This window comes from Haliotis rufescens, unplaced genomic scaffold (genome assembly GCF_023055435.1).
Source record: "Haliotis rufescens isolate VD_foot unplaced genomic scaffold, xgHalRufe1.0.p SCAF_152, whole genome shotgun sequence".
Classification (NCBI taxonomy): domain Eukaryota; kingdom Metazoa; phylum Mollusca; class Gastropoda; order Lepetellida; family Haliotidae; genus Haliotis; species Haliotis rufescens.
The window spans coordinates 69986-85577 of record NW_025963838.1 but is presented as its reverse complement, the minus strand read 5'-3'; the positions used below and the strand labels follow the sequence as shown (position 1 = coordinate 85577).

Genomic DNA, 15592 nt, shown 5'->3' with positions numbered 1-15592 from the left:
CATCCACAAACCAACCAACAGAACTCTCTAACTCACTCACCAAACCACCCATCTCACTCACTCACTCACACATTCACTCACAACTCACCAGATATTCAAGAGAGTTTTGAAAAGCAACATTGTTTCGCAAAAGATATTTTCCTTCCAACTCACCCTACCCATGAAGATTCGGTGTAGAATAAGACTTCAGCAACCCATGCTTGCCATAAATGGAGACTATGCTTGTCGAAAGAGCCCACTAAAGGGATTGGGTGGTCAGGCTCGCTGATCTGGCTGATGCATGTCATTGAATTCCAACTGCGTGGATCAATGCTCATGATGTTAATCACTGGATTGTCTGGTTGAGACTCGATAATTTACAGACCGCTGTCACAAACCTGGAATATTGCTGAGTGTGTCGTTAAACAACAAACAAACAAACAAACAAATCCTACCCACCCGTCACTAGTACCCAACAAAGCCACACCTAATCCAAGTCCCCCTCCCCCCCCTTCACACAAACACTTACCTGACGTCCACAGCTCCCCTACAGTCCCTCCATACCAAGTCCAGATCCCTCTCCCTCCTACATACATCAACGCCCTGCACAACCTCTCTATGTAGGTCGTAGATGTAGGCAAAGACGTTGACGTTGCAGTCACCAAGACACGCGACCAAGAGCGGGACCCTCCAGCGTCCCAACATGATGCGACATTCTTTTACCTGTCCGTCAGTCAGTGTACCCCTGCTTTACCTGTGTTGTACGTGTGTTGTATCTGTGTTGTATACACTGCAAACACGAAAACGTCGTTTTTTTTCCGTATATGGTCATTGGACGGAAAAACGACTAAAAATTCATTAAAATTGATTAATTGGTCAGCGTCTAGAAAGTGTCCAGAAAAGGGTCGAGTTTTTCAAGCGTAAAATGGACGGAAAAACGATGCTTTTTGCTCCGCCTTGTACAACTGTTAACGGCCAATCAGATGGCGCTGGTCCCCCGACGCACGTGATGTCCAAGGCTTCCTTTCGGAAGATTTAGGTTTCGTATTTCTGGCATGCCTTGCTCTAGTATCTGTCGCGCGCAGTGCAGCGAGATTAGCTGATAAGCTAGTTTTAGGATATGTAACATGTTAATGGAATTCAGACACGCGCCAAGAAGTCAAACCAAACAATGTTACTAAGTTTATTGTGGTAACGGCTATGTACAGTTACCCCTATCGGATAATGGGTTGTGTTTCATTTGGTTATAACAATAACTATTTTTTTAATGTGAAGTTTACAAGATATACGACTTGGACGGGAGGTCGGTCACATGACGTTCTTCACGTGACTGTATTCTTGAAAAGGCGTAAACACTGACTACTTCCACATTCCTGGGGAAAACCCTTGGAATTCCCTGGTACGAATTCATACAGAAGCGTGGTTGCAAGCCCATTTAAGGATACCCTCGCTACAACCCATCCCAGAGAGAAAAAACATGAAAAAAAATCCAAACTGTCGCATTGACAATTTACAGAAATCTATGAATTTACCTCAGTATCTATTTGACACATCTTCACAATCACCTTTCAATGATCGGCCAATTGATCAGTGATGCCAAAAGCTTGAAATAGCCACAGGTTAATTAACAACTTCGAAAATATCTCCCGTCACGTTTATCGTGTCGGCCATTTTGACGTATTGTACTTGATGTAAATGTATTACGACGCTCTGTCATTGTAATTGACTTACTGAGGTAATTCTGTAAAAGATCTTCTCATCTTATGAGGATATTGTTTGGAATATATTTCTTGTAAACATACTAAAACATATGTTCCTCGCTTTGGGGGGAACTATTTTATTCCGGGTTGGCCCATTAAATCTAGTAGTAAGTCAAGGCACCATGCCTGATCTGTTATTTTATGTGTTTAAATTACGATTTGAGGCGTTAATAAAATACACTGACGCAAGTATATTTTATTCAAATCAATTGGATAATTGAATATGCTTTCTTTTACATATTACATAACATCACTGCACAAAATATGAACAGTTGCAGTAAACACACTACGGTAATCGCATTAAACATCATCTCAACTCTACAGTATTTCAGTATTTCAGTTATATCATGGTGTATCAGACTGATGTGGGATAAAAATCCGAAGTGGTTCAGGTCATCCAATGGGTGTTCGGGAAAAGGTGAGCGTATCCTGCCACACAAGTGGCACCCGTCACAAACACATGCAAGGACAAGTCAATTGTTCTCCTGAACAAAGCACGGATACACACAATGATGCCCGTCCTCACTTTTACCGAGTATGTAAATTATTTTGTCCGTCAAAAACATGGACGAGTATAAACAATATGTTCATTCACGTAATACATGTCATACATTTGACAAAATGTATTGACTCGGAGCATTATTGTTTATCACAGCGTATGCAGTTGAACTCATCACCCATCCCATTATTGATAACCCTTCTTGAAGATCTATGAAATCAGAAGCTGCAACACTCTATCTTTTAACTGGCATGTCAGACTTCTGTTTCATTACTCAGTTTTATTTGCACGGATTACTATGGAAGGGACATTGTCTCGTTGTCGCATTGTCGCATTGACGCCTTTACAAAAACAAGCAAAACGTGTCAAAATTAACAAAAGCGCGACAATTGGCCATTTGTCGCATTGTCGCGTGTTCGCATTGTCGCTCTTTGATAATCCTTTTCTTTATTTTACAAAAGGGCGACGATGCCGCAACGCGACATTTTCAAGGTCAAAATATGTCTCGTTATCGCATTGTCGCCCCATCACAAATGTGTAAAAAGGCGTAAAGTTCTGTTATTGTTACAGTTAGGAAGTTCAACCTGATAAATGTACGTCTTGAAATGAAAACACAAGTCCGTCCGCGAGTCCATAACATTTTATTGTGAGCTCTTCTCTAAAAGTGCTTAGTGTTCAACTCCCAGTTCCAAACACGTAGTACCTCTTCAATAATCCACATACCTCCAGTGCAGTGGTCTTCCGGAAGATCTTACTCTTGACCGTATTAGACAACTGACGAGTGCACGCCTGACCTGTGACCTCGTTGCAACCCTCGTGATGTGTTTGCCGAAGGGAGAGGTGAAGGAAATGTGTGCTCCAGCCCAGCGCAGAGCTCGCGACACACTGTATACTGATGTATACAGTATATTGCAGTTGATATACTGTATACTGCATGTGATACTTATTTGCGGAAATGTTACAACTTTCAAGATTCAAGATTCAATTTGGATATATTTCATATACAACAGACCGCCGTCATATATCACTGGAATACTGCTGAGAGCGGCGTTAAAACAAATTGTTTTCATTAAGGAGCGGTGCAGTCATTTAAAATAGAACCGTATACATATGTACATGTAGTACCAACTCACTCTATTTGTTTCGAATATTCAGCAGAAAATATATTTTTAACCAGGTCTTTGGCAAAAGATATCAGATTTTTATAAGCAGCCACATAGGGATGATAAAGGACCCCTCGCTGATTAGGTTCTTGTTTACTTAAGAGCAGAGTTGGCCATGTTAGATGATATAACCAAAATCCGGGAGCTCCGGCGGGGGGCAAACTGGTCTTGTTAGTGTATGGTATGAGCTGTGACGTTGACCCAAGAGAATAATGTAAAACATAAGACCAACTCAAGTCTATAATGATTGGGAAAGTCCAGATTTCCACAGCTCTAGCCTGAAATTAAGAATTGTTCTATGCTCCATTTTAACTGTATTATTTTTATTTTGTAGAGATGGACCAACCAGGAAAGAAATTGATAGAATATTAATATCACATGTTACCACTGATCCAGTTAAATTCATCACACAATAATAAATTAGTATTTGACATTACGGCATTTGATTATTAGGGCATGATCATGAACATGTTCACTGTAGTAATGTACACACCAGTCAACTTGATTATAATTTTTATCAAAGTGTAGCGCGGCATCAACGATTACTTTATGATATCCTCACTTGTCATCGATGTATTGACATCGAACAATGGACGGCAATTCGAAATTCTTATGGATAGCTTCAATAGGGACAGCGCCGGTGTCAGTACAATTTTCCTAGTTAAAATAAGTTTCTACAAAATATAATCTGAACAATATATTTTTATTAATGCTTACTTTCATGGATAGAATTAAGGCAATCTAGGCTTGCCAAATCGTTCTAGACTTGAGCTGGATTCCTTTTAAATGTATTCTGAATGGTCTGGGAGACGAACGGGCGTCAGTATCGCATGGAGAACTGGGACAGCCTTAATCAGTGTAATCGGATATGTTGTGGAGTTTCGGTTTTGGGCTGTTTGCTGAATATATAGAATTGCGAGTTATGTATACTCTGTATTCTTTCGTCATGGTATCATATATATTTTCTATGTTGCTTTTTGAATTATCCACAAATAATGAGAACTACAATGTAAACCTCTCTCTGGAGATATACAATAATACTACTGAAGGGCATATCTGAAAAATGGGACTTCTCGACAAATATTTCTTTCTTAAATACTACCCGTTACAGGCATTCTGATCATTATATCATACTTTGTACAGTTTAAAAGTCAAATAATGGCAAATTGTGTATCTTTCTACATTTTGAATTAATTATATTTTCTGAAATAAAACCTTAGCATCAGATAGTGATATACACGAATATGATCTATACTATGATAAATGAATTATCAATTTCGTATTATGAATTAGATAAACAGAAATATGATAGTAAAACAAATTATTTTAATCTATTCTTCTGAGTAGGTAACGAGAGATCTAGGCAACTCACAAACGTAGCCATTTATGAAAAATGAAATATTAAAAGTTTAGGGGTTTGAACATGCACATTGAATGACAGGGAAGAAAGCAACGCAATAATTAAATTATGAATCAAATTATGTTATAAATATAACAGAATATTAAGAAAATATATGTTTAATTTCTCATTGTTGGAAGGTGTTTAATAATTATATAGATTTTGTTTGATTGTTTGTTGTTTAACGCCGCACTCAGCAATATACCAGCTATATGACAGTAATTCGTAAATAATCCAGTCTGGACCAAACAATTTAGTTATTATCATCAAGAGCACCGATCTACGCATTTGGGATACGATGACATGCATCAACCAAGTCAGCGAGCCAACTTGCCTTCGTACAAGCATGGGTTGTTGAATGCCTATTCTAACCCAGATCTTTACGGGTAACTTTTTAAATAATAAGGTACAATGGAATTCTGTATATGTCCATAATAAGTGTGTATAAGTAGATGGATAATATGTCCATACACGCCAAGTAAATGGTATATGCATTAATTTAAATGCAAATGATTCAATGATGAGTTCTTTCACAAGTCCATATTTCAAGACATGTATTTGATATTCATAATAACTCCACAAAAGCTACACAATGGCAACAAAACGGTACCAGCATCACAGATACCAATAATACATGAGATACATATAATTACTTTAAAGTTAAAACATGTATCTAAATAGAAAATTAGAAGGATACACTTCCGACATTTTTCGTATTTCGTTTTCGTTTGGAGAGAGAAGTTGTGATTGGTATCTGATGGGTGCAAACAGGTGTTCCCTTCCGCCCAGGCCTTGGGGCAATGCTATAGCCCAAAATGAAACAAGCCTTGTTCAACAGGTTCAGACTGAAATTTCCATCCCACTTGGGCTCCTGTTAAATTTAAATATAGTTTCTCGTGTCGATATGTGTCAGAAGAAATGAAATATTACAGCACTGGTGAATAGGTTATATGCGCATGGCAGCGTCGATCCTATAATATCCCTTTATGCAAAATACATATATACTGATGAATTAAGGTAGTAATACTACGCAAATATATGTCCAGATGCATACATCAGTATCATCTCGTGATCTTAATTCGTGCTTTGAGCCCTTTTTCTACCGGAGATTCTGGGGTGTTACATCACACCAGAAAGCCAGGTCCAAATTCAAGTCATAATTTCATGGTCCGTCTTGTATGTTGGAAACCAATATCGCAATATGGCTAAATATTGCTGAACGTGGTATTAACCCGATTACTCACATAATTATTCCATTTTCTACAGTCATCTACGAACACTATCTTTAAGGAGGTATATCTGTATCATCCAAATGTCCATACATATATGTCCACATTTATATGTATAAAGCAAGTCGTCCTGCACTCTTCCTTAAAAGATAAATGCTAAGCATTTCCTCTGTATATATCTATATAATATAATATCGTTTTAATGTAATGCTGATGCAGTAAACGTACCACAGACCTAATGCTAGAATAACATCTAATTTCTGAAATGAACATATTTTACAGAAAAAACAGTTGTTTAAACAATACTTATAAAATATAAGAACAAGGAGCCAAGAGCCAAATATTGGGCTGTGTTGGACATATTTGTTTCGGGGTCTTATGACAGACAAACCTGATGCCTTTAAGTATAAAGATAAGTAAGTATAGATGTTGTACATATTCAAATATGTTCGTGATTAACCCAACCTTGAAAAATATTGAAAGATGAGTGGTAACTATTTATGCCATTATTTCAAATTAGAATGAGAGCAAATCAGGAAAGCATGGTACTTTAATATACGTATCTTGTTAACCCAATATTCTTTTTTAAGTAAGAGCAGCATGTATATCGAGAGTATAGGTTTGGTGCGTGACTTATCACACAGTACTTCAGAAAGTGTGCATATTCTGTTTATCGGCAATAAATAACATAAGACGATTCATACGGGTAAATACGATTTACTTCAGAACTAGTATAGATTATTTAAGGTTAGGGGGAAATGTATGTAATTAACAGAACTTTTGCCGGGTTTGAAGGATTTGGGTCCTGGCTTGGGCTTTGTGTTGGACGTGTAGACGGCATTACCAGGTTTGACGTATCAATGACAAAAATGATGTCAGATGCAATTCTCTGCCTTTTCGGGTGAACAATTGGCTTGCCTTTGGATGTGTTTGTGGCGGGTGCCACTAGTGGATCGGAATGAGCTCGCGTTTTTGCGTGCATCCAATGTCATCATTTATTATGATGAATCATTAAACATGCTCCTGATGTTGTCTCAGTGGTGCAGTTGGCGCTTCTTTTGGCAAGGGTTTCTCATGATAATGGAAATGCTTATGTCGCTTTTGTTGACCGATAAACATGAAAATATATATAATGTTAGTGTATATGGTCATGTAATTAAGAAACAAACGACGAGTGGGAGTTGTTTATTGTACGATAAACAACGACCGAGACTCGTTTATTTCAAAATGAGATATCAACATTACGTGTAGCCTCTTTTAGGGTGTTAAATTAGGAAAAAAATTACGCTTTACAATATTTACCCGTACTTAAATAATGATGATTCCTTAAATAGAATCCGACAGCGGCCATGCTAGATAAATCCATTTTAGGATTTGAGTTTGGTCCCGCATATTCTCACAATTTTCTCGTCAATCATCTGTACCTTTTCTCCCAATACCGATTGTCATATCACTCTCACTTTCGGATTCTCCAGCAACATTTATTGGGAACAACTCACTAGACACCTACCTCTCAAAAATAAGGTCAAATTTACGACGTTTTCAAGTTGCGAGTGCATGTTCGAATCTCAATAAATGACGTCATGATAGAACAATGTTTTATCGTGAAATAAATATCACTTCCTTCTTTGTTCTTTGCGATTTATCGCGTAGCTATCTTATATCATCAAATGCCAATTTCTAATTGCTTTATCATGACGTATCCGTGTCATGTAGCAAAAACATACACAAATATCGTTGACTTCGACGTTGAATAGTGTCATGAAATATGATTATCCTCTTGTGTGCAATATTTCTGGTTGATAAATCTAACATATTCTTACTTTAAGAATAGCGACTATACATTATTATATCCCTTATCAGGTCTCTGTAACATTTGCAAAATGATACAAATATAAAAATACAACTGAACCTAAATGTAATGTTTTAATATCCTTACGTTGCTGAGTGCAGCATTTAACAACAAACAAACAAAACATAATATCTTTAAGAATTATGTTAACAATTCCGATGCTAAAAATAATCTCACAATCTCCATATCTCTTTCTCTCTATGAAAACATAATAATTTGTTTTTAATAATCTGAAGGAATAATAATGGCAATACTATCATAATTATCATCATTATTTATGTTACTTATCCTCAAGTGAAGTAGTCCTCCACACTATACATTCAGTGAAGAAGCCCATGAACATATGAACTATGTAACATACATTCATGGAAATTAGATGAACAGTTGAAGTTAGCAAATGATATTATTCGGTCGAACGTCTATCAGCCATCTATTCTATTCATGAAGAACATTTCACGTGGGACCAACAGAGGGAATTATGACTATCGACTTGCTAATTATTTTTTATATTCATGCCAGCTCAAACGATCTATTGGCTTGATTTATTGTTATGGTATCCACAAAATAAGTAGGATCCGATTTTTTCCGTTTTTGTTGAAATAAAACTGAATAATATTTGCTGTTTACATATCAAAGTTTGCCAAATTGTTACAAAATGTTTGCCCACAGCAAGGCTACGTATCCCCAACATATTGTGCTAGGCACAGTATCACTGGACTGAGGGAGGGCGGTATTCCTCCTTACGGGTCACCTGCTTGGCAATATGGGACGGAAAAACTGCAGGGGGTGAGGGCAGTTAAGTTGATGGTACAGACAGATAAGAGAGATCATTTTACAAATGTGAAACCTCAGTCCACAAAGGAAGAGGCGAAAGCTGAAACTTGGTGAGGTTTACAGAACAAAGGCAGTTATTTCTAGTTTCTTACTGACTCTCGAAGATACATTTAATAAAACAAATAATGCGTGTGTGTGTGTGTGTGTGTGTGTGTGTGTGTGAGAGAGAGAGAGAGAGAGAGAGAGAGAGAGAGAGAGAGAGAGAGAGAGAGAGAGAGAGGTAGAAGAAGAATTGTACACCATAAAAATGGCTACGTATGTAGTTGGGGTAGATATGTTGAATGCCCGGCCAGTATGACCTTTGAGTCACTAAAATCATTAAAATGCGTACAACAGTATTTGAGTGAAAGAAAACACTATAAGTGAGTGAAACAAAAGACCTCAGTACAGGCACACCCAGTCCCCCAACCCCAAGTCTGCATGTACCAATACTCATACCTGCCACATCCTCAACCACTTAACTTACTCACACAATCATCTGACAACATGTTCGCCAACCCTCGTATCACAATGCATGCACGCATGCACGCAAACACACACACACACACACACACACACACACACACACACACACACACACACACACACATCACATTCTTCTTTCCCCACCATTATGTCTACGTCAGCCATCATGGATCCATGCGCATGCTTTCATACATAATCCATCCTCCCACCATTCCCCAACATCCATCGAACTATAACTATATCCGCCCTCATGTATCGGTATTCGTGCTTTCATACATACATACACCCCCCTACCATTCCCCTACATCCATCGCAGTATAACTATGACTATAACCGCCTTCGTGCATCCGCACTTATGTTCACATTGCATTGAATATGCATCGTATTACACGTTTAAAATATCGTAAATATTTTACAACATGTACATATTATATATCAGCAAACAGAGATTATTATAACGCAATAGATTTCATCCGTCAAAACATCACAGAAAGAGGGGCAGCCTGGAATTTTACAATGGCATCTGAATGCACTAAGACGTTCAACTGGTCAGGAGGTGAGAGTTGCGGAAGATTACGGTAAACTTCAGTTACAGATCTCCATTACGAATATCTAAAGTATGAATAAAGATACAGCTTGCTATGACGTGTACTTCATGCCTGCAGAATTAGCAATGTCCTTAGCTTTAAATTGTATGTCTAAATGCTTATGTAGACAAAGACCCAAATGTATATAGGCATGACCATATTATATTCTACGCAAGTATCACCACATTTAAAAACAAAGCTAGATTGAGTCTTTGAAGGGCATTAAGAACTGATACACACAAGAAAAATATTTATGGATGTCAACGGAGGAACACTGCGTTTCGGAATATGTACTTCCTCCTTCATCAGGTGCATGTTATTAAATGCTATGAGGCAGAGAACATATATTTGTACCTGTAAGAACAACAAAAGTAAAAAGATAGCAAAGAAGGGAACGCAACAAGGGAAGCCAACAGATAACTGGCATGGCGCTGATTACCCCGCCTCCCGTTTGCCCATTGTCCATTTCCCATTACCAATCATTCATAAGTTAAGTTTTTGCTTTAATTTGTCCATTGATAATCAACCATCAACGTCTATTATCTCCACCCTAAAAATATGTAGTTTAAGTGGCATCCAAATATAATGTGTGTTACTGTTGACCACTTTCTTAAAGGTATTGTTGGTTCAAAGCTTTCGGTCATAGAAGCCGTGCCATTTTTCTCTTGTCAGAGGAGTACACAAAGTATACGTCATCTGGACTAACATTTGGTTCGGTTGCTGGGTTAGATCGCCAACTTTGTGTTCTGGCGATTGGGTGCCTCACTCACAGTGTGGGTTCAAATCCCGGACGGGACTCAACCCAAGAAAGTACGAGAATCTGTACTTTACTCAGAAAGTGTTATCCCAATTATAACATTTGTTGTCAAGATAACACAATAAATGTATATTCGGCTTTGGATGGGTAATGATATCACAGACATATACGGATATTGATGATGACTTGGAGGAGCTTCGTAACGCACGTCTTCTCAATTCAGGGATTGGTAAATCCAAATATGTGTGTGCGCGTGCGTGCGTGCGTGCGTGCGTGCGTGCGTGCGTGCGTAAATGTGGGCCTGTTTGATGTTACATAAAACATTCATCTTGAGCGGGATGGTAGTTCGAGTTTGATTAGCATGTTAACTATATGATCTTCTTTAGGCAGAGAATGCCGCGCATGAATGTATTGATGAAATTCCTAGGTACATGGGGCCTTTTCGTCCCCAGGAATACCCACAGTGGAGACTTCAATGGGGATAGGGTGTACACAATGTGCTACCTGGTAGATTGTGTGTCATCAGACCGGACAACGTTGGTCTTTGACTGATTGTGGCGTAAAACACACTTATTCATTTACTTATATCGGAAATTGAATGTTCATCTTAATTGTTATTGTTAAACATGTAATATATTTTTAAAGAAATAAAACAGTGACATAATAACTACAACTTTATGTGAGCGCGAGTAGCTTTTTTGGAATGAGATGAATAAGTCACTCTTATAAAGTTGTAAGCTTCTTCACAACCGTGTAACTATGAATTGAATTTATTGGGTAATCAAAAAAGAGATAGGACCTAATAGCCAAATTTCATACGATTTTACTTGTCCGGCATCTTGGATGCAAGGCGAAAACATTTCAGCGCGTTTGAAGCCACTGAGAATGCCCCCTGCAGAGTTGGACGAACATTCTGCGGTGGCGCGGCTGAGTTGACCTGAGGCTACGATCAGCAGTATTTCCTGTCCAGGTTAGTTTAGGTCAGTTGTTTGTGTGTGTGTGTGTGTGTGCGTGTGCGTGTGTGCGTGTTTGCGTGCGTGCGTGCGTGCGGGTGGGTGGCGGGGGGGGGGGGGGGGGGGGTGGGTGAGATTCGGGGGATAGATGATAGATTTAGCAACAAGTAAGGTCATCTTGAGTGGGAGGGTATTCGCAGATGGATTAGCATATGAACTATGATTCTCTTTAGGCAGAAAATGAGGATCCACGATGTTCGACCTGGTAGAAGTGTGTTATCAAACCTCACAGCATTGGTTTTTTGACTGACTGTAGCGTCAAAACAAACTCATTTATTTACTTGAACTGAATGTTCATCTTAATTGTTATGGATAGTCACGGTGCCATGATCCAGAGTACAGGGTGTCATTAGATAGAAATAAACTAAGTAATAATAGGATTACCAGAAAAACGGGGTTTTACACACAAGCCAATAAACTTCGCTCATTAACACCAGAGTAAGTCAGTACAAGATTGAAAACTGCCCCATAATTATGTATAACATGCTTGTCGGGTATTGCTACATATATATGTGAAAACAAAGTTATTAAAATGAAGAGCAAAACTGATGAAAGTTAACAATAAACGTGTATACGTGTTATATCGTCACTGCAAAAATAATGATTGTTTGTCTTTAGTATTAACATTCAAATACGTTATATCTGTATTAGCGATATTGTCTTTGTTCCACCGGTGAGTCAGCGTTAGCCGTACTATCTCGAAGTATAATTTTATTTCTGAAGACATCACGATACAGTTTTTACGATGCATCACGTCTACACTAGCGCTTGATAACAGCCTTGTGTTTGGGTGTTTCAGTGGTTTAAATCGCTGCTCTTGATATTGTTGATTAAACTTTGATACTATGAACAATATAATGTTACATGTATGTGAGAGGTTGACTTTAGAACGGTAACATACTAATAGTATATAGGATGACATAAACAGAACAATGAGAAGTTCGTCCAGATTAGTGTATAGGCAACATTTAATAATTAAAATAATTACATTCAACAACTCCCCTTTTAAGTCCATTTTCCTGACTTATAAGTAAATGCAAGAACAATCAGCCGGAATACAATGTATAGTTCTTGTCCACTTCCATATGACTATATAGCATACAATAAGCTATCGGGTCCCGTTTAGATCGGTTTGGGTGGCAGCCTAGATAGCCATAGAATAGTTTCATTTTGGAATCTCCCATATCACTGGGGATACTCTTCAATTTAAATGGAGTTACTCGTTACGATTCCGAACCTTCACGTGACTGTGTTTATGAACCATTGTCAAATAGTGGTGACATTAAATCTAGGAAACAATACGCGAAATCGCGCATGCACAGAACGGAAAATTTGGTCAAGGCATTAAGTAATCCGCATGCGCAGAACGATTGATTTCAGTACTTCCGCTAAGCGCTTCGAGTGCAGCGTCAAACGCGGGCCTGTAATCTAACACGTGGGGACTGACCAATGAAAACTGAGAAGTAGAAATACCGGTAGACGCTGTTGCTTGATTGACAATGTCAATCAAGAAAGGGAGGAGCTTAACGCTATCGTTCTCTCCCAGTAAATTCCGATGTCAAATAACGACGTTATTTGGACGGAAAAACGATGGTTTGAAAACGTCCAAATAACGTCGTTTTTCCGTCCAATGACCATATACGGAAAAAAACGACGTTTTCGTGTTTGCAGTGGCTGTAGGAGCACGTGGCGACAGGGGTGTGTCAGGGCTGAATAGAGTGTACTAAATATTAGTCAGTGTGTCCAGGAACATTGCTGACACAGAACGATGACACACAAAGAGATGCTTTCGATCAAGTAGGTTTCGCCTATTTTTGTCATCCTTGAATTAATCATGCAACGTTCCAGTGTTGGTTTTACGCCTCAACAAGATGTCTTGTGCCATCAACAGATACACACACACACGAATAAGTCTCCACAGCCTTCAACTCCTGGAATTATTTATTCAAGACAAACTGGCTAAAGCTTCCTGGGTTTCTATGTCCTTATGGTTCGCCACCATCGTCACATCCCCGCGTGTGTTCTTCTGATTCCCCATGGTGTCTGCCAGAGGCTGGTCCTTCGTGTCCTTCATTACGACAGATAACACTCCACAGACGGCCATGGTCGAACCAACGATGACGAAAGGCTCCACGAGGTTACCATCGCCCTGTCAAAATGATATTGAATGTTTTCATCTGCAGTGGTGTTTTGTTATTTTATGTCAAAATCTAACACACTACTCGTCAATGATTTTTTTCATAATGTGCCTGGCAATAGTGGTTTTTTTTACATTACATAAATGTCTCAAATTTAGTTGTTTTAGGTCTGATGGACGGTGAGTGAGCACATAATTGAAAGCGTATTAAATGCTCAAGTGGTATGTATTACAAGTCAATGCCGAATTCCTTGTTTTTCTTTTTGTTGTTACTTGTTTGTCCGCACTGCTCTAAGTGATTATAACTATATCCTATTGCAAAGTTGAATCACAGTCACCTGATGACGGAGCTGAGTATCATTGATATCATTCAAAATTTTAAAAAGCCTGAATACCAATAGTTATTTCAGTATATAAATAGAACAATAAGATCTTACATAAAACAAAATGTCACTTCATAATTAGGGGAGTGACTTCTGCTTTTAACAGTATTCCAGTTGTGTCACAACGTCAGCTTAATGTGGGAGGAAAGCCCGAGGAGGTGCAGATCTTAGCCGTTTACCACATGTGGACAAACCTAAAAACACAATCAGGGCAAACCGAGATTAAAACCCAGGATCTTAGGTTCCTGGCGTGCCCAAGGGACACAACTCTGCACAGCGAATTGCGGCGCCTTAGGGTTATTTTCCACCCATGCCACTTTTGCACGAAGGAAGATATTTCTACATAGTTGAAAAAAATGTCCGACATCTTACAGTCAGCAAATAGCCTCACGGAAGTGACTCAATGGACTTCACTGAACAATGAACATACCCCTGCAAAGACGTATGGAGCGATCATGCCACCAACTCGGGCTGCTGTATTAGCTGCTCCGTAACCCAAATTTCTGTAAAAAATGCAAACAAAACATTGAGCATTTTGGCAAATATTAAGGGCTGTATGATAGCTGAACGTTATTGGTTGTCACGTCAAAGTCCAATTATGTACTTCGTGAATGTCGCTATTTATCAGCCACATAAGATAGAGACGTCATGTCCTGAATTATTACGTGTACGGTACCTTATGACAGTAGGGTACGTCTCATTTGACCACAACGCGTAGGCAGCCCAAGCTCCACCAACACCGAGTTTGGTCACCAGAGCCAAGACGTTAATGATGACTCCCTGTTCGTCTTTTGAGACTGAAACATACGTACGGTATTGATTGATTTGACAGCATAGCTACATCGAAAATTACCTCATATTCACAGTACTGATTCATGTGATAGCACAGCTACTTCGAGCACCCCTTCGTATTCACGGTATTGATTAATTTGACAGCACAGCTAAATCGAAAATTACCTCATAATCACAGTACTGATAAATGTGACAGCACAGCTAACTGGCGCACCACTTCATATTCACGGTACTGGTTAATGTTCGAGCACAGCTCAATCGTACATCACTTCAAATTCACAGTATTAATCATGTTGAGAGCACAGCTAAATCAAGCACGACTGTTGATAACAAAGATAAATCGATTACCACTTCTTACTGAATTGTAGAGAAAGTACGTCATGAATGATGTTACAAATAAGGCGACAGTTAATAGTTCCAGTATGACGTCTACTGAAGTCAACAATGCACTGATGTGTAGGACTCAAAAGGTGAACTGCAGATCATTTCCTAAAACATATTTCACTGGCACATATCAATTTGTCATGCAGTTCAATTCATGACAGTAGGACGGACAAATGAACTTTGCCATTACAAATCCACACCTGTTTTCGCAATGATTGCAACACCAAAAGCAGCGGAAGTGGCAACAGCAAAGAAACCAACCGCTGTCCATTTTCTACCAAATCTACGAAACATAAGCAATGAGGTTGATGAGTGAACGAGTTCAAACGTAACGTCTTATCAACAATATTTCAAGCATG

At 38.7% G+C, this 15592-nt stretch overlaps 1 protein-coding gene across 11 annotated transcripts in view; it reads right to left on the bottom strand.

Annotated features, from left to right (window-relative positions):
- Positions 1-13460: 13460 nt before the first annotated feature.
- The window catches only part of LOC124152120 (organic cation transporter protein-like), a 44238-nt gene continuing 42106 nt past the window's right edge, over positions 13461-15592 (bottom strand). For 10 of the 11 annotated variants that reach the window (XM_048396565.1, XM_046524883.2, XM_048396562.1 and 7 more), the window contains 4 exons: positions 15434-15516; positions 14734-14854; positions 14488-14560; positions 13461-13686 (listed from right to left, as the gene is read on the bottom strand). In XM_048396565.1, the coding sequence (XP_048252522.1) occupies positions 13483-13686; positions 14488-14560; positions 14734-14854; positions 15434-15516 (481 nt within the window). In that variant the 3' untranslated portion in view covers positions 13461-13482. Of the gene's footprint in view, positions 13687-14111; positions 14252-14487; positions 14561-14733; positions 14855-15433; positions 15517-15592 lie in introns of all 11 variants that reach the window. The other variant, XR_007221093.1, reaches the window with a different exon arrangement.